The sequence below is a fragment of the Lutra lutra genome, chromosome 4 (assembly GCF_902655055.1).
Source record: "Lutra lutra chromosome 4, mLutLut1.2, whole genome shotgun sequence".
Classification (NCBI taxonomy): Eukaryota; Metazoa; Chordata; class Mammalia; order Carnivora; family Mustelidae; genus Lutra; species Lutra lutra.
This window is the reverse complement of record NC_062281.1, coordinates 8,864,338-8,884,219: the sequence shown is the minus strand read 5'-3', so window position 1 is coordinate 8,884,219 and position 19,882 is coordinate 8,864,338. Positions and strand designations below refer to the sequence as shown.

The 19,882-nt window shown below is 54.5% G+C and overlaps 1 protein-coding gene across 2 annotated transcripts in view; it reads right to left on the bottom strand.

Moving 5' to 3' along the window:
* NDRG1 (N-myc downstream regulated 1) overlaps positions 1 to 17,868 on the bottom strand; it is a 53,709-nt gene extending 35,841 nt beyond the window's left edge. Inside the window, exons 1-3 of one of the 2 annotated variants that reach the window (XM_047724436.1) lie at positions 17,649 to 17,868; positions 5,729 to 5,805; positions 3,130 to 3,165 (exon numbers count right to left, since the gene is read on the bottom strand). In XM_047724436.1, coding sequence (XP_047580392.1) covers positions 3,130 to 3,165; positions 5,729 to 5,791 — 99 coding nt within the window. In that variant the 5' untranslated portion in view covers positions 5,792 to 5,805; positions 17,649 to 17,868. Of the gene's footprint in view, positions 1 to 3,129; positions 3,166 to 5,728; positions 5,810 to 17,648 lie in introns of both variants that reach the window. The other variant, XM_047724435.1, reaches the window with a different exon arrangement.
* Positions 17,869 to 19,882: the final 2,014 nt, after the last annotated feature.

The following is a 19,882-nucleotide window of genomic DNA, read 5'->3' as shown; positions in this document are numbered from 1 at the left end:
AGAACAAAGAGTCTGCCTGAGTTAGTCAAAATGCTGAAGCACCAAATATTTTCCAAAAAATAACACGGGCTGCTGTGGGATCCATGCAGGGAGGCTGCTCGGGCTCCTTTAACTTGGCCCCCAAGGAACTGCCCAGCCGGGGCCCCCCTGTTTTCATGAGCAGCAAGGAACCAACTAAATGAACAGATGAAAGCAGTTTGCCATGAGGGCACACCCGCTGTGAGTCCTGCATTGGCTCACCCTCGGGGGTTAAACGTTCGCCCCCCAAAGTACTGTCCAGAGTATTTGCCCAGCCCAGTTGGTTTACAACCGGAGCTGCCAAGATATGCTGGCTTCTAGCCCCCACCGGCCCTCCCAGGCCCCTCACCACTGTAACGCATCACGGCAGAGAGAAAGGGTCAGGGTCAGACCAGGTTCAGCGGGGCCCCTTCACACCTGCTGGAAAGCCTCAGTTTCCCGATCTGCCAAGGAGGGATGATAGGACAAGTCCCAGAAGAGTCAGCAAGAGCGCCTGGGAAGCCCTGGGTGCTGGCTTAGCTCATCGGAGGCTGATGAAGTCCACAGCAGGCAGGAGACCCTTTGCCAGAGCCCCGTGTGAAGTCTGAGGTCAGGGTTGGCTGGCGAGTCCCTGCCTGGGGCACAGAACCACGGCTCTGTCCTTCTCCACCTCTGGCCTGTGGTCGGTAACTCTTTAGGATACGGAGAGCCTCACAGGGCTGTGCAGCTTCGGAGGGAACGTCCTACTGCAACCCACACCCACAATTTCGGAGACTGCTGGAAATCTGACAGAAACTTTCATAAACACCTTGAGTCAACCAGGTCTAAGAGCCAAATCCGTATTAGTATAGTTTTATACAAAGAGATACTTTTGCAAACAACCTTGACAGAGTATTACTCCGCACCCAGATACCCCGATACCGATTCACAGGAAGGATCGCACCTACTTGCTTAGAGAAGATGTCAGGGGACCCTCAGAAGGCTCGGGGCCCAAGCCAGAGGGGCCCCTGTGTGGGATGATGGGTCCCTAAGCTTCTCCTGGTCACATGACTGGCTCCATCTATCATGCCCATCTCAGCTCAATGTCACCGCCTCCAACAGCCTTCCCGGACAGCACCCCACCATGGGACGGGGAGCTGTTGTCCTCAAAGCCCTTCCAGGAGCTGGCATCGGCGTGTTTGACTGGTTCCCCCGACTCGTAGCAAACTCAGAAGAATTGGTTTCCAACAGGCGCTCCGGGAACACACCAGCTGAGTTCAGACCCTTTTCCACCCCTGAGGCTCCGGGCAAGCTACTCAACCTCTCTGTGCTTTGGGCTCTCCTTCCGCACCACGGAGAGAGGCACCGTTTTGAGTGCACCCCTCCGCGCTCAGAGCCATGCCTGGCATGTGTTCACAGCTCAGCAGTGTGAGCTATGAGTTTGGAATTTAAGTTCCTGAAAACAAGGATCACAGCCTGTCACACTCCTCACTGTGTCCCCAGCACCTATGCCAGGCACAAAGACAATGCCAGGCACAAAGCAGGCATTTGTGAAAGGAACAAAGGGAGGCACAATCAGAAAAATGCTCCCACCTCACAGGACAGCTCCAGGATTAACTGCGAGGGCCCAACCCAGCCTGGTGCATGATGGGTTGGGGGGGATCTCACCCTCTCTCTCCCGGCCCCGGCCGGGGCTTCCCTTTGCTGATGTCCTGAAGGTACAGCGTCCCACCCGCCCCAGCCTGGGTGACCTTAAAGTCAGGTAGTAACCTGGGCTGGCAGGTGGGGCCGGAGGTGCTGTTCTCTGTTCTACTGGCTACCAGTGCCTGGAAATCACAGCATCTAACAGTGGTTTGTACACTACCAAGAGAGACACAAACACGAGGAATTATCTTCCCAGGAAACAAATAAACGATGCTTTCAAGGTTTCTCCAAATCCAGAACCGAGCTTTTAAAAATCTACAATAATCACATGATCCAGCCATTCTCTGTCTGGGGGTGCACCCCAAAGAACTGAAAGCAGGGCTCCCGAACAGACATTTGCACGCCCATGCTCCCAACAGCATCCCACACAATCGCCAAAATGTAAGCATCCCAAGTCGCCCCTGACCGATGAACGAATGAACAAAATGTGGTCCATAACACCTACAACGGTATAGTATTCAGCCTCAGAAGAGAAGGGAATCCGGACACCTGCCACAGCACAGACAAACCCCGAGGACATGGCATGAAGCAGAATAAGCTAGTAACAAGACAACAAAATGCAGCAGGATACCCCTTACATGAACCACACAGAGTAGCCAGATGCAGAGACAGAAGCAGAACGGCGGTGACCAGGGGCTGCGGGGAAGAGACAGTGGGGAATCTGTGCCTACTGGGGTTAGAGTTTCAGTTTTGCAAGATGAAGAGTTCTGGAGCTGGACAGCTGTGATGGTTGCACAACACCAGAAATGTAGTTAGTGCCCCTGGAGCTTACACTTAAAAATGGTTAGGGGAGTAAATTCCATGTGTATTTCACCACAGGGATGGGGAGGGGGGGCACGACACAAGGACGACTCACAGAAGAGTTAGTAGACAGGGTGTGCTACTGACCCAGCACTGCCCAGGACACCTCCCATCAGGGATCCCCCCCGCCCCCGCGTGAGGCCCATGCCAGCTTTGAGATACTGAGTCCAGGGCTTCCAGTTCCTGAGGTTCTGACCCTTCCCTCTGCCAAGACCAGCCAGCCTGCTCTCCTGAAAACTTGTTCTTGGAAAAAGCTCCAGACACACCCCCCTCGCCCACGCCTACCCTGAGCAGGGATGGAGCCAGGAGACCACAGAGAAGGGCTCACTTTCCCAAGCAGAGCCAAGAACATCAAGCCTTGCTCAGCTTCCTCCCATCACCGGGTCCCAAGCCCACCCACCTTCTCCCCCATGTCCCTCCCGCATATGCCCCACAGCCCAACATCCCCTTCCTTGCTTCCCCGGCCAGAGATCAAACCAATTTCTTTCCGGGGAGAAGGAGCTGAGTGTGGAGAACCCGGTGACACAACTTCCTTCCCTCCCCTTGCCCCTAGTGTCTGAACAACGGATCTTCAACCAACAGAAAGAAGGAGGAAAGAGAGAAAACAGAACAGGGGAGGGGGAAGGGCGGCCACACCCTCTCACTTGCCTGAACATCAAACTCTTGCAGGAGGCCAGTGATGGTCTGTGGAGAGAAAGATGAGATGAGTCAGTTCTGTCAGTTTCCTGGGGAAAAAAAATAATGTTGGAATACCCGGGTCTCTCCAAGCCCTGAGTCTATGCTGACCGTCCCTCCTCCGTGGGACCTCTCGAATTTCTTACAAAGAGAGACTTTCCATCTCAAAGAAGAGCAGTCCAGCAAAAAAGTAGACACATTAGCCAGATCCTTTTTGACAACACACTTGATCAAAAAAGATCTGAAGGTCTAAGCTGGCCACAAGCTTGAGAGATATAGGAATGTAACAGGCTATTAAGTAATTTTCCTGCCTCTACCCAAGTGTTACACTTTTAAACTCAAACCTGACCATGTCACTGTTCTTCAGTATCTTCCATGGTTACCCCCATCATCGGGGGTCCCAGTCCCCTGGGCAGCAGGGAGAACGTGGCTCTGAGAAGGGACTGCAACTTTCCCAGGAGATGTTGCTGGCATGTTTTCTTTCTGGCCTAGAGATGGGAGTCCAAAACCCTCTGAAAACGAAGCCCCTTCCAGACCCTATCGCCAAACACCAGGGAGGAAGACAGCTCAGAAGAGCAAAATGCAAATGAGGGGAAGGAAAAGAGGGAAACCCCTTGGGAGAGCCAGAGCTGGAAGACCCGATTGTAACAGGTGCCCGGCTGCTGGAGATTAAAATGGCTTCACTGCACCCTGGGCGGGGTTAAGGTAGAAGCAGATGTGGCCAACGCCCACTCTGTGAATGTGCAGGTCGGTGGGAGGAGGCTGGAAAAGCCATTCTGTACAACTCCCCGAAGCATCATCGAGAGTTCCATGGCCATCCAGATTGAGAAAAGGTATCAGAAAGAGCTTCCCCAAGCAAGTCTCATTAAAAACACTCTGCTGAGTCAGTCAAAGGAAATAGAAGGTTTCCTTCCATCAAAACCTCAGAAGAAAAGGCAAATATTCACTTTGAGATAGACATGCCACCTGCAAGTGATAACCTCCTAGATGTTGGTTTCGAAAATAAAATTTTCCCAAGATACCAGTAGGCTGCCTGGAAAGTATAAAGACCGGGTGTACAAATGCAGTTAGCCTTGGACCCAGAGATGCCACCCCTGAGAATTTATCCTCGCGTTGCACCTGCACGTATACGAATGACGCAGGTCCAAGGTCCAAATGATGCAAGTACCCCGCAGCGTTGCTGGGAACGGCAAAAGGTTGGGAAGACCCACATATCCACAGACAAGGCATTGGTCCAACCAACTCTGGGGGACGCTGGGAAACTGGAAGGAAAAAGTGTCCTGTGGACCCTCTCTGGAAAGGTCTCCAAGAGAGTTCATTACGTGAGTAAAGCAAGGTGTGCTCTACTATTTCATATGGCTTTTTAAAAGGGAAAAATGAGAACATGTTGCTATGTCTCTGTATGACCAAGGGTTGGTTGGTTGATCTGCCTGCTTTTAAAGCCTCTGTCACAGACCCCAGATGAAGAGGAAATGGATTTAGAGCATGTGCAGGGAACGGCAGGGATCAGCGAATGACAGTCGTCCTCTATTTTTGTAAATAAAGTTTTACTGGAACACAAGTCCATTTGCTCACATACTGTCTGTGGCCGCTTTCATTTCATGCTGCAACGGTAGAGCTCAGCTGTTATGAAAGACTGAACGGTGTGCAAAGCCTGAGGTATTTGCTGTTTGGCTCTTTACAGAAAATATCTGCAGACCCCTGGGGCAGAATGGTAACAAGGAGTCTGCAGCTTTCCCTGGGTCTGGCTTCTCCTCTTCCTTCTGGATGATCTTGGGTGATTCCCTTCCCAATACAGACCAGTGTCTGTCTCTGCAAAATGGGGAGAGAGGCGATGGCCTCACACATTCGTTACAAAAAAATCTACGAAATAATGGACCTAAGACACAGCAGCCACATGCAAAGTCACGAAAATACCAAAGGGACAGGCCATTCACCCAAAGCAATTGGCCTGGGTTTGGCTCCAGGCCCCACGCTCTGTAACTATGTGACGGAGGACAAATGAATTTTCCGAGACTCCCCTTTCCCTTCTGTAAGATGGGAAGGATCACAGAACCTAGCATCAACTAATCATAGTCTATCCTGTCGGTCAGCCCAAGATAACCATGAAATACAGCCCAGGAACTGGCATGCAAGACATGTCTGGTGCGTGTTAATTATTATTTTTGAAAGCCTTTACTTGGCCTTAGCATAACTTCACTTTTGAGACTGAGCCTTATATCCTTAAAAAGATGTATCATCACAGGCAGTTACAGAGCTTGGTAGGAACAGGGAGGCGAATGTAAATTAGAACACAGCGTCGACTGTGCAAATGGAAAAGCTTTTCCGGCCCAGGATGGACCGTGACAGCCCAAGCTGGAGGACATGAGCTTCTGTTTCCAACAGGGAGGCCTCCTTGATGTGAAACATCAAGGTATCTCTTGTCTTTCTGCAGTCTTGGATACTAGGAAGAAGGGAACAGATGCTAGTGCATACACATGTGGGCAAACACACGTGTCTATACTGTATGCCCACCAATGTCCACGTACGAGTGTGCATGGGAGCGGATGTAGCCAGGATTGTCTCCACTCACCTCCCCTTTCTCCACCAAAGGCTTCACCTCAGCGAGGTCCACGTCCTGCAGCTCCCGAGACATGTCCCTGCTGTCACCTGCCTGCAAAGAAACGAAGGCCATGGGTCAGCCCTTCCTGCTCACAGACGTTGCCCAAAGGAAGCAAATCAGAGGCCACAGAATGAAGCCCCCTCTGCCCAGTGGCTCGCACCACCCACCCAGCACATCACAGTCACAAGCAAACCCCACCCCCCGCCCCGTGCCACCACTCCTGCATCCGAGGCAGGCAGGGAAACCAAGGCTCGAGGACACAACCACCTTTCTAGTGAACGGGATGGACTGACACTCCAAGCCGGGTCCTTGCACAGAGCCCCCAGGCCCAACTGCCTCACCCAGAGCATTTCTCCTGGCGTTCTTTTCATTAAATTATAGCTGGCACGCGGTATGACATTCGTTTCTGGAGACATTTGTTTCAGGAGGGTGACCGGTATTTTTATCCATTACGAAATGATCACCATGGCAGGTCTCAAAGTGATGACAACGGTGTTGACTACAGGACCTATGTTGCTACTGAAAGTGTAGGCAGTGAGCTCTCAGATGCTGGTCTAAGCACTATTTTGGGGTGTCTCCTCAGGCAAGGGCAACAAAAGCAAAAATCGGACTATATCTTGCTGCATTTGGGGGGGACCCACATCACTGATCCTGAAGTCAGGCAGCCCCAGGCTGACAACCAAAAGGGGATGGAGAGTCAGGGGAGGTTCCCCCTATGAAGGCTGGGCACGAGCTTCATCCTCTTTCATTCTCCAACTAGTCCTAATAGTGGGCTGGGCCCGCCCGGACACCTCCATGCCTGCCGGCGTGCAGGGCTCTCTGCTACGTGCTGGTGAGGACGGGGCCAGGCCAGGAACACCTCCATCTCCACGGGTCTACAGGATTCGACATTCAGAGGGATTTTGAAGGAGAAAAGGCTTTCAAGGCAGCAGGGAGTAGGAAAGAGGGTGTGGGAGAGTAAGGTGGGAGAGGCAGAGGGTGAGGCGATGGAAGGTCAGAGTGGGGTTGGGAAGCAGGATGGGGGCAGGAGTGGGAGAGCAGGTGTGGGGTGAGGGGGCAGGGAACGGGGAGGGTGAGATCAAGGATGGGGAGCAGGGGTGGGGGCAGCAGTGAGGGGGATGGAGGGTGACAGCAGTGATCGGGAAGCAGGATGGGAGCTGGGCTGAGGGAGCAGAGTGGGCCAGAGAAGGCCCTGCTCGGCTCTAACACGGGGAGGCACAGGATCAGGAAGGATCAGGAAGGGACCCCTACAGAGCTCAGCAGGAGAGTTCTGGACGCATCAGTTGTCCCTGGAGCAAGCTCTGGGCAGTGACGCATTGCCCAGCCCTCCAGAGACACAAGCGGGCCGAGAGAGCGAAAGCTATTATAACGAGGGCTCCTCTGAAGACCCACTCTGAGAACCCGTGAGAATCCTTGTCGTGAAGCACCTCTCAGAGGTCACCCTGCACCCACCCCCTGTGCCAACACATGGCATTCTGTGGGCAGATCCCCCGGGATGCTCTGGTCTGGGGCCCCAGCACGATTTTCCCCAGCAGATAACCAGCCCCACAAGAATGCCTTTATGCAGCCTTTGGAGTCTATGCTCGAGAACATTCTGAAAACAAAGTCGGTTTTATGTTTGTGAGCATTCCTGGGTAGCTGCCAGTTCGGAGGCAGGAGGCATGAAAGGGAGAGGTCTGTCGGCCTTGCTAACTCAGCGTGTTCGTGGTCCCGAGACCCTGGCCCATGGGACACCTTCGCCTACACAGCCTAAGGAGCCTTCCAGAAGCCCAGGGTTCTGGCAATTGCCACCCTTCACACAGAGTAAGGGCTTCCCATTCCACAGGCTCCTACACGTGGGGCAGCCCCACCTGCGAGCTCCCTAGGACTGGGAGCTACCTACCTTGTCCCCAAAGTCGGACCACAACTCGCTTGTTGAATACATGAGCAGATCTGATGCAGTTTAACAGCCATGTCTGTGTTTAAATTCAGTCTTAAATCATCACTACACCACAGGAGCGAAAGGACTTGAAACAGTCCCCATGCACCGGGACTCAAAAGTGTTCAGCCCAGCGTGGTTTGTGGCTTTCTGATGCTGGGATCTCATCAGAACCTCAGCCTCCACTGGACCGGCTCCCTCATTCTCCTTTAGAATAGGAAAGAGCTTCATCCCAGCCTTCCCGGGTTCCTAAATGTGCTCCCGGGGAAGCCTCCTTACACCACTCTCTCTTTTCCTTCCCACAACTCAGCTTCCCAGCCCACGCCAGGCAGCAGGTCCAAGAACTGGCCAGTCTGTCTTGAAGATCAAATACTCAAGAATCACTGATTCTCTGGAGCCCCTGGGGGCCCCGGAGAGGCTCCAGTGACACCCCCGAGAGCTCCCCTAAGTGATTCTCCAGACAAACAAGTGATTCGGTTCCCCCAGAGGACATTAGCAATGTCTGGAGATGTTTTTGACGGTCACGGCCGGGATACGCTGCTGGTATCTCGTGGGTGGGGGTCAGACACGCTGCTCAGCACCCCCATATTGCACAGGATGGCCCCCGCAGTATGACTGTCCGGCCTCTGCTGTTAACAGCACCCAGGCTGAGACACACAGGTCTAGACGGAGAAAACATCCATAGCACCCTGGGGACTCTGAGGTCTGTGGGGAGATTAGGATAAAGCAGAGGAAGCTTCCGTACTACGTGTCCCCGGGGAAGGTGGGGGTGCCTCGGGTCCACGGCCGCCTGTACTTATGAACACGAGCTTCCCGGCAGGGCTGCGCCAGGACCTCCGTGTGGGTCATTGCCCTGCACCAACCACGGCTGCCCAAACCCGGGCTGCTGAGGTGCTCTCTGCCCCTGGGGCACCCCCCCCCCACTGCCCCTGACCGCAGGTGGTCAGTCTGCCAGCGGGAGGAAGACAGGTGACTGCTTCCAACCCAATTCTGATGACTTGGGCCAGCCCAAGGCCAGCCCTCACCCCGTTTTCCTTAGCCTGAATCAGAATACCTTGAAAACCTTTATTTTAGAACCTGTTTGCCTAAAGAAATCTTATAAGGAAGCTCAAGAGAGAAAAACAGATTTACAAAAAGACAAAAAAAAAAAAAAAAAAGCTGGCGTGCATTGGGTGACACTGACTGAGGAAAGGACCCAACGCCCCCTGGCAGCCCCCCCAATCTCCCCCTCCACCCCACCTCCCACAATGGGCCCCTACTGCCCCATGCCTCCGCACCCACCCTCAAACACCCTCTGAGTCCCAGGAGAGTGGGCTTTGAAACACTGATTCGTTCAGAAATTGTTTTCTGTACTCGCTTCTCCTGTGCCCAGTACCAAGCGAAGTGTGACAGTTCCCGTAAGTTTTGCTGACAAGGCCTTACTGTGTGATGGGTCAGGGGCAATGTCATGAGCACAGCCAGCCCTGCCCCACCGAGCTCGCAGTCCGGCTCACCCCCCGACTCCGTCATGGCTGCCCATCTCCCCCCAAGGCCACACTCTCCCAGACTCACAGAGTCCCACACATCCCCCCACCACCGCCACCACCACCATCACTTCGCCTGCAGCCCCGGGGGTGGAGGGACCAGCCTGGACCAGCCTGGACCAGCACAGGGCCGGTGCAGATGGACTGGCCGGGATGCAGAGGCCTCTGCCACGCAGTTACTTCTTCACCACACTTTCCCTTAAAACACTTTTTCTACGGGTTTCAAACCCACAGCAGCGAGACCCTATGGCCCGTTCAAGGAAGCAGGTCCAGTAGCTCACGCCACTTTGTAGGCGACTCTGATTTCCTTCACCAGGAGGGAGGGACGCCTGTGGGGTCACCTGGCTTGGGGTGCTCTGCCTGGTGCCCCCACCCCCGCCAGGCGCCACTCGGTTTGTGGGGCCCATACTCAGGGGGTCACTCCTCTCAGACCATCCGAGGCCCCGCCTGGCTCAGCAGGTTCTATCCCCAAGCTTACGGCTCAGTACTGCACGCCGGTCCCTGCCCCTCTGCCACCTCCTGGAAAGTCCCAACACAGAACATCAGGTCCCAAAGGGCCAAGGTGATCTTTTCAAGAAGAGGGTGACAGGGCAAGGACATATAGGGCACTAGGTGGGAGCCCAGGTGTCCGACCTCCAGCCCTCTGGCCCCACCCAGCATGACGATGGGTGGGCAGTGTCTGCCCACTGTGTCCCCAAGAAGCACAGACACGGAATCAGATCAGGACAGGTCTCTGGCCAAGACCCCAAATCAGGGCCAAAAACCAGCTCTGGGGCAGCACACCAGCTGCCAGACCAGTTCACAGCACCACGTCCTCCTCTCCCAAATGCTCTCCCCAGAAGGAATTCAGGGGAAACCCATGGTGGACAAGGGGTCAAGGGGACGGTCACCAGGAGCTGGAAGAAGACTAGAGGGTCAGCCTGAGCATCATCATTTATGAGCTCTGTAATCCCTACCAAGTTCTCCAGCCTCATGGCCTTAGTTTGCCCATCTGTGAAATGGGTACAACTCCTGCTCCCAGCAAACAGCAGCATGTTTTACAGACTAGAACACAATCTGGCACACAGGATAGTCTCCCTGCCTTAGCCACTGGGGATACATCCCAAGACCCCCAGGGGACGCACTGAACACTATACACACCATTCTCCTGTATACACACACCCGTGTCAAAGGCACAGTATGAACAACAATACCTCCTAATAAAATACAGTGATTCTAACAATATACTGTAACAAAAGCTATGTGACTGCCGGCTCCCTGTCTCTCGAAGGATCTTACTGTGCTGAGCTCATCCCTCCTGGAAGGTTGTGAGGCGACGTGCCCACAGGACCAGATGGAGTGAGGGGAACGATGCAAGCGTGTGTCATGGTGGTAGGCTACTGTCAACCTTCTGAGGACACGTCAGAGGGAGGGTCATTTGCTTCTGACCTTGGTTGACCGCGGGGAGCCGAAACCATGGATAAGGGGGTGGCTGCTTGACTAATCAGTGCATTCCCCCTTCCTGGTAGCCCCAGAGATCCAGGGACATCTGTGAGGACATACCCTTGGTTTTATACGCTATGAGTCCCCGAATCAACCCAGCAAGGGGGGGGGGAGCTCACGGAAGTTCAGCAAGAACCATGTGGGTTTCCCGCGATCAGACCCAGAGCACCACCACGGGGGTCTTCCTTCCATTAGCAATGTCCATGAATGAGTAACGAGGGTCCAAGGGCAGCTGGGCGAGCACCTTTCTGGTTCAGCAGACTCAGGAGACAGTTAGCAATTAGCTGGACCTCCTAGGTTCCAAGGGAAGCCAAGACTGGCATTTGCCCAGAGAAGGGAAGACCATGACCCTGGGGATCTGGGAGGGCAAGAGACTGAGGTATGCTGGGTCATGTGAGGCCCAGAAAATGGTTAACCAGTCACGGGGACCGGGAAGGGACATTCAGAGCCTGTGACTCTCAAAAGCCTTGATGCAGCAGCAGCAGCCCTGGCCAAGGAGTCAGCAGGGCACGGAAAGCCTGCCCCTCTGCTGCCATGTGACCTTGACCAAGTCATTCAGACCCTCTCTGGGGGCCTCAGCTTCCCCACCTGCGAAACAGGCTGTGTGTGCCCTAGGGACATCACACGGTCCATGAGAAATGTGGGGATGAGGGCTGCTGAGATGAGAACGTGCTTTACCCAAAGACAACAAGGGTCCTGCCCGGATCCACCCAGCCCGGCCCAAGTGGCCACGGACACGCCATGACAAACAGCATAGGCTCAGGCTCTGGACAGAGTCCCCATCCTAGACTTTCCTATTCTCCCTCATAATGCCCAGAAAGGCTTTGTTTTTAGCTCCTCTCCACCTTTTTTTTTTTTTCTTTTTGGAGTAGGCTCCATGCCGAACATGGCACTCAATGTGGGCCTCGACCTCACCACCATGAGATCAAGACTGAGCCGAGGTCAAGAGTCAGACACTTAACGGAGCCACCCAGGCGCCGGCAAGATGCCTTCAGCAGTTTTGACACTTGGAAAAAGTGTTCATCGCCTTGTTCTATTTGTGCCCCGTGGAGGTCCCCAGCAGAAGGTGGGGATCATCAGCCCAGCTTCCAGATGGGTAACCCGAGGCGACTTCTGAAAGGCCAAGACCCACTCCTTCAACGTGGGTGCAGGCATGGAGAGCGGGGGCGGACAGACGGCATCCTCCTGGTCACCTCCAGCAGAGCAGAGGGAAAGGCAGGCCAGGAGGCTTTGCTGACAAGCTTGCATCGATTGTGATCGTCAGCAACTGGCCCAGATTTTGTCCCCTCCACAACACGCCCGGTTTCAAAGCCACATGAAAGTGGTGTTCTTTCCAGCACACTGGGCTCTTTATGGAACGGAATTGAAAAGGGGGTAGCAGGGGGTGGGGTGGAAATCAATGTGTGCTGTTGCTGTTTGACATAGCAACTTCCCCAGATACTGCAATCCCCGAAGGTTCCAGAACAACCCCACGTCCGTATGAATCTCAAGGAAAGCAGCCATAGGTATGCCTTGGCTACCCCTGTCTTACTGTAGATACACGCTGTGTTTTCTTTTTTGGCCAAGGAGACTGTGATGTCAAGCTGTAAGGCAGTTCACGGTTCTCTCTAGATCTTTGGAAACTCAAGGCTCTGGGGAGAGTGAAGAAGTTGGTGGTCTTAAATGGCCATGTTTTTCTTATGCAATTGAGCTAGTAAACAATATGGAAGAAACTAGAAGAACTGAACTTTCAAGAAAGTCCCCCAGTTTAGGGGAACGGAAGTCGAGAACAGGGTTCTCAAAGTCAATAAATTGGTACAAATGCCATGCAGAGGGGACATCAGACCAGAAATTCCTGGGGGGTCCCCTTCCCGCTTTGCATGGGGCCTGCTCAGCGGCATTCAAGGAACTGCTTGATGCCAAAAGAAAGAAAAAGGAATCTTCCAGAAGAAGGCTAACTCCAGCTTATAGGGCCAGAGCTAAAATGGGACGGCCTGTGTTCAACCAGAGCACAGAACTAGCCAGGGGGTCTGGGACACAGAGCAGGAAGAGGGAAGGGTTGGCAATCCATCACCATCCACCTCCTCTCTGTAACATGATCCGGGGATCTTCCTGAAGCTTCTCAGTGGAGTCTCGGCAGCCCAATCCATTGTTTGGCAGAGAGAAGACCATCCGAGAGGACAAGCAGAATAATGGGAAGTCTGAAGGAGGACACTGGTGGGATTCAAGGATTCGTCTGCGAATCTGCGGGACAAGCATGAGCTACCCTAGCCGGTCTGTGAGCTATCAAAAGCCCACAAACAGAGCCAGTGTTGGCACAGGACACGGAAACAGATTCCTCCTACAAAACCCTTTGTCCCAGAGATGGGATGGTTGCCACATTGACAGGATCCTTGCTCAAAATGGTCTCGCTGTTTCCACACTCTGGATGGTCTTCCGATCTTTCCTACATAGGATGGCCCAAGTTATTTGCTTCATAAACAGAGGGTTTCTTCGGACCAACACTAACTGAGTGCCTACTAAGTGCCAGGCCCTCAGGGTCTACAGGAACAGGGTAAACAGAGACTCAGTCCAGAATAATCCAAGGAGGGCACACACACCCACCATGCCAGCCTGGAAGGGAAAGCCAGGGAGAGCTTCCTGGAGAAAGGTGGCCAGTTCAATGCTTGGAAAGGACAGAGGGGAGGAGGCCAGGGTTCCCAGCTGGGGAACTGTGGACTTTTGGGCAGTGCCCAAAGAGCTGTAGAGAATCTTCTCAAAGAGAGTGGAGCTGGGATTGAGATGGGAACAGCCTAGAGCTCTGGTCCCCATCTACCCCTTCAAGGAAGGCTGCACATGGGTATAAGATTCACACATGTATTGAGGTTTCTACAGATTTACAAGAAAAAAAGTATAAAGTAAAAGATGGAACTCCTGAACAGGCCATTCAAGGCCCGCAGACGCTAACGAGCCTCATCTCCCACCACCTCAGCTGGACTGGAAAAGCCCAGACACAGAGCTTGCACAGACCTTCCCCAAGGGGAGCACACCCCATCTCTTAGAACACCCACCTCCAGCAAGCCTGGGCTGGCATGGCAGGAGGCCAAGAGGGCATCAGAAAACTCACCTCCACCTCTGCAGCACACACTACCTTCCATCCGTCTCTTGTCTCCAAATGGGAGGAGAAAGAAAAGTAGAAAGGCAAGGCCTGGAATCAGGCAGGCAGGAACCACCACACATGAAATGGGCACCATGAAATGAATCCAGGAAACCAAGTTCATGCTTCAAAGACAGGTCCAGAAGGGTCTGGAGGACCTTGACACTGGAGGGGAAGGTCCAGGGTGGTCCGCCTAGAACAGGACCCCACTCACTTGAATATAGACAAGCAAGTCATCTGCCCATGCCTCAGTTTGCTGACCTGAGAAATGGAAGAATGTTACCTATCTCAGCTGAATGAGGTGATGAGCTGAAACCACAAGGCTCCTTGGCCAGGTAAGAGGGGTTTACGGAGCACCAGGGTGTGGAGGCACAGAAGTATGCGCTGCTCTGGCCTCTCCTTTCCTTTCCCTCTCCCCAGTCATTCTGTAGCAGATGGCCTCAACTCCGCCAGCCTTCAGGACACCCCACCCCTAATCCAGCCCAGGCGGCTTCGAAATGGTGCCGATTCCCGGCGCCTCCCAGACTTACTGGGCCTGGAAATCTGCATTTCAGACAATATTCGCATTACATTCTTATGCTGTCTGCATCAGCTTAGTTCTTTTGGAAGAACTTCAAGAAGCAAAACATGAGTTCAGACCCTGCAGGCATTTTCACCACATGGGCAAGCTTAGCACAAAAGTCTCTGAAACTGATAGCCAAGGAAATGCCTCGAGAAATGTGATCTGTGGGAATCATTGACAGCAAACACCTACATGGTGTTCCCACGTGCCAGGCACTGTTCTCCGCTCTTCCGACGGATTAATTCATTAACATTTATATGTCCCCATGAGACAGTGTCTGTTATTCGCATTTTACTGGAGAGGAAACCGAGGCACAGCACTCCTCATCACATCTCTGGACTTTTCTTTCATTCCAGTTTTTTCCAGTCATCCCAACATGCTGTCATGAAAAGGAACAAAGGCTTGGGTGTCTGCCTCTCTGGGTTCAAAGCCTGGCTCTCCTACCTTTAGCCACGTGGCCACGGGCCAACCTCTCAAACTCTCTCAGCCTCATTTTTCCCATCTACTCAATGGAGCCAATACAGATCAGGCAGCTCTCTGGCCAGGATGACAGGGGAAGGAGGGATGCAGCAGCTGACTAGGAAGACTGTCCTGCCCCTCCCTGCCCTCTCCCAGCCAGAGTCTTAGATGCTGACTCATCATCCTGGCTTCCTTTCTGAGGCACAGGGACTTTGAGTCACGCCTTGGATGGGATTCTCTTGAGCTGGGTCCCGAGGAAGAACGGCAGCTTTGGGCCACCAAAAACACACAACACAACCCTTCTTCCCCATCCATGCCAAGGCAAGCTCAGACCAGGAGCTTTCTGTGAGCCTGGTGGAGGGAGCCCCCAGCTCTGTTCAGATCTAAGTCCAACCTGGAGGGGGCAGCCAGAATCCAGTCAACCATCCCTCAGCAGGGCTACAGCTCCTCCTGCTCACTGGACTGATTCTGCTAAGTTCTCAAGAACATGTGATTGACACTAAATAAGCAAATAATCACCACATTCCACCTGGAAAGTTTCCTCACCAAGAAATGCAATGAAGACCCAATGTCAGCTATGAGAGGGGCAACGATCAAGACCAAGAACCCTTTTCACCACCTTCAATAGCAACCAGAGCGGTCTGGAGGGCCAAGTTCCAGCTCTGGCTCAGCCTTGGCAAGTCATACCCTGTCTCTGGGCCGCAGTTTCCCTCTGTAAAATGGGAAGACGCAGGATCAGGAACATGTTTTGAGTTCCTGATTCCATCCCAAATTATCAGACCAACTGTTGGAAGTCTTGGATTTGCTTCTTGCTCCGGAAGACCCTTGCTCTGGAGAGGGAAGATCCCAACAGGTGCTGGAAGGTCTTCCTGGTAAGCCAAGTCAAACACCACCACCCCAAAGTCAACTGCCTGCTTGGGACTCTACCCAAGAGATTACAGGGGAATGGGGCAGAGGGAAGGAGCCATTCAATTCATTCAAAGCATGTATCTGAACTCCTGGGCCAGGTACCAGGTTATGGGGCAGGGCTAGGGAAGCCTTCCAACTCACGCTCTTGTGGAGGATGAGGCCCCACAAAATGAAGAGGTCACAGGTCAGGGGACACCCCAGATTTCACTGCTTACACCAGGGCACTGTCCCTCTGACAGTTCCCCATCACTTCCTGATCACTTCTACCTCCCCATACCTTGGACCCCCACTCGGGCCACACCAGCACTTACCCTCTTTGCCTGCATTTCTCCCCCTGAAAGGGCGAGCCCCCTGAAGGCAGGGACTGGAACTTGCACTCTCTCTACTTTGCTTATTTCAATTCGTATCTGTGAAAGTCAGTAAAAACCCAGCATTTTCGGTACAGGAGGAGGGGCTGGTGGGCTTGTCTTCGAACTGCATTTTCATAGCAAGAGCAGTTTGTATTTCGATGTTTGGCTCATCTGAGGTGGCTGAGAACATTAAGCATGGCCGATGGACATCACATAGAGAATAATGCTCTCCCGAGCGGCCAAGGGCTGAACTCTTTGAATCTTCAACCTTTTCCCAGTAACTTAAAAGAAACAAGAACTGAAGGGCTTGGAACACGTGAAGATCTGAGCCTGAACCTTCCCCAACCAGATTTCCCTCCCCCACTGGCTGCCAGGCACCTCCCCTTTCCAGCCACATATGGGTGCTGCCCCAGACCCACAGGGGACTTCTGACAGCACAGGCGACAGAGTGGCTGGGGGGAGGGGAGGGGGATGTCGGGGGACGGTGAAGGGAAAGACTCACTAAATCCCAGCTTCAGCCACTAAAGTGACAGAGGTGGTGACAGCGCCTTTCCCCCCAGCCCACCACTCTCCACACGCCCTGCGCTCCCCGCCCCAGGCTGAATCAGAGGCCGCGGATCTCCCAGGAACATCAGAGTAATTCCAGCTGTTCTTCCCTCAGGAGGGCAGGAGAGGCGGTCCCCGAAGGCAGGGGGACCGGGCCAGGGAGGTGGGCGGAGGCGAAAATGACGCCACTCGCAGCCTTGGCCAGCGCTGGGCCGTCCCTTGCCCACACGACCCCTCTGGACCAGGCGACCTCTTCGGTGCCGCCACAGCGCCAACCCCGGGCCACCTCCGGGGACGCACCCTGCCCAGCGGTACTGGCTGACATTCGCTCCGGCGCGTCTGGCACGCACTGTGACACACTCAGACCCTCCCTCCCAACCCCCCCCCCCCCGCCAGCACACACGCACGCACACACCCCACCCTGGCTTCGAGGCTGAATCGGCCCCCGCCCCTCAGATGCACATCGGTTCAGAGCTCAGTCGGGAAACCGGACACACCCACGCCCCTTTCTCCAGCCTCAGCTCGCCGCTCTCCCATACTCACCTCCTTTCTACACACGCGCGCTCAAACCCTCCTTCCCCAGACACCCCACTCCGGGAATACACCCGACCCCAACACGCGCGCGCGCGCACACACGCACTCTCCCAGGCCCTCCTCCGGCTCCCACTTCCAGTGCGCTCTCAGGCCTGCGGCGCCAGCTGTGACTCCGGGTGGCGCTGAGAAGCGCGACGAAGGTGTGCCCAGGCCCGGCTCTCCACCCCTCCCCGGAACCCAAGATCCCACTTTCCCAGCTGGGGGAAGGTGAACGGGGACCTGTTTTTTTTTTTTTTTTCTTCCTCTTCGCTCATCGAAACCCACCCCCCATTCCAGCGGCGGCCCCGCCCCAAAGCCCCTCCGCGCGCCCTCGCCGCAGGGTCGCCACGCACTTGCAGCTCTGGGGGCCACAAAGGGCGGTCCAGAAGCCGCAGCTGCAGGCACGGGGCATCGATCCCTCCCTGCCCGGCACGAGGAGGGTGTCGGGCTTACCTAAGATAGAGAGAAAGGCAAAAGGAGCCGGAGCGGGGGCTGGAGGCGCGGCGGCCAGCGAGCGCGGAGCAGAACTGCGAGGACGGGCGTGCGCTCTTGCTCCAAGCTGGGAGCCCGACGGGGTTTGTTTTTGCCTGGGCGGCGGGCGACTTTATAGGCGCCGCGGCCCCGCCCCGCGCTCGCCCCGCCCCGGCCTTCCGGAACCCGCACACCGCGGGGACACACCCCTTGCCACTCCCTCCTCCCCGGCGCTCTTCCCGCTCCCGCCAGCTCGCGGGGACCGGCCGGACCGAGGCAGAGCGCGACCGGCGCCCGCCGGAGCCGCCGCCTGTTGCGCAAGCCTTTGTAGGGGCGCGGCGGGGAGGGGCTTCCGAGCTCTGGCTGCGGTTCGGCTGCGCGGTCGCCTTCCTCCCCCGGAAGGCCAAGGCCTCCGCGTGTGCAGTGGGGCGTGTGCCCTGGGGATGAGTCCGTGTGCTCGCGCGTGAGCATGTGCTGTGTGTCTCTGTGTGACCCAAGGGCCCCATCTCGGTCTCAGAGTTTCTTGAGTCCCATCGCGCCACACCCTGACATCCCTAGTGGGCGACTCCCTACTTCCTCCAAGTCCCAAGATCTTAGCTCCCCAACCCAATTTAACTGCCTTCCCGGGATAAGTCCTTGACATTCCAGCGAGCAGCTCCCAGCAACTCTCACTCCATGCCCCGGTCTTGTTGCATCATCTCTCCGCTGAAATCCTCGCTTGCACTGAATCTCCTTCATTTTGTTCACCCCATCCGCTCGCTCCTCCCCTCCCCAGCTCTAAACCCACCCAAGCTAGTCCTTTCCCTCCCTTGGCCTTCAGCCCTCCCCCAGGAGTCCTGGCTGGGAGGATCCTCACCAGCTGAGTCTTCTGCTTCCCAGACCTTGTCCAGAGCACCCTTTGCCTGTTAGCTGCCCTTCTCTGCGGCCTCGTTTTGTTTAAAGATTACCTCGTGTTCTCAACCCACACTGCGTATTAGAATTACCAGAGGAATTTTTTTTTAAAAGGGTACCTACCAGGGGTCCTAGGATAGACCCTAGGCCAATGGTATCAGAACCTCAGGGATTGCAGAGGAGGAATTGGGGTGTTTTAAAAGCTCTCTACGTGGCTCAAATGTGCAGCCAGTTTGAGAACCACTGCACTTGAGGAAGACCTTGTCACTGTCCCTCAGGCCCCTGCAGGCCTTGTACTGGCAGGCTCAAGGGCCCTTCCCCCACTCTCCCTCTTCTGGCTAGTGACAAACCTGTTCCCTCCAGCAGCCCATGCTTTGCTCAAGGCAAGGGACCTGACTCTCTGTGCAGCCCATTTACCTCCATAGGCCCTGACATTTACCTTTCCTGTCATTCCACAAATATTTATTGATCCTCTGCAATGAGCCCGGGTCTGTGGTCAGCCACTGGGATAAGGACTGAAGAGGCAAAGTCCTTCCCCTCAGGAGCACAGAGTAGAAGACTGAGTCTCTGTTTTCCCATCCACACAACAAGAAGGCTACACTGAACTCATTCATTCCATACCTGGATTAAGCGCCTACGGTGTCCAGGAACCATCCTAGACACTAAGGACACGGTCATGAACAGAAAGTTCACGTCCTCCAGAGCCAGCATACGATCTGAAGACCCTCCCAAATCTGGCAGTCATTTACCCCCTCACGTAAATCCATTTTCCCTTACCTCCTCTGTTTTTGAGCACCTCTGGTTTATTACCTGCCAAAGACACAGAGTCAAGTTCAAAACTACAGAGGAAGCTGCCTCCTCCTTCAACAACAAATTGAAACGCTAGTATGTGGGCCAAAGATGGGCATTTTGCCAAGAGAGGCCATTTCAGGATCCTCCTTTGAGGAAGTCTTTGGGGCAGAGCACACAGAGCAGCCCAGACCTGCAGCCAGAGGCCTCAAAGTCGCTCTATAGGAGCCCCAACTTTCCAGAAGACAGTGAGCAGAAAACATTCCAGCAAGGGGAGGCAAGGTGCCCAAGGCATAGAGAGGAGAAAAAAAAAGAATTGTAACCACAGAGGAGTAGAATTTCAGAGAGCAGCAGTGTTCTAAAACCAGGTTGAGATGAGATGGGTACAGGGTCCAAATCCACTTGGAGATGTTCTGGGGAAAGTGCCACTAGATCCCACATCCCCTCTGTCGCAGGTCCAGAACAGCCAATTTCTCCTCCCGCTGCACTGTGTTGTTTCTTCCACTGAGCCCCGGATGAAACCACGTTCTTGTACC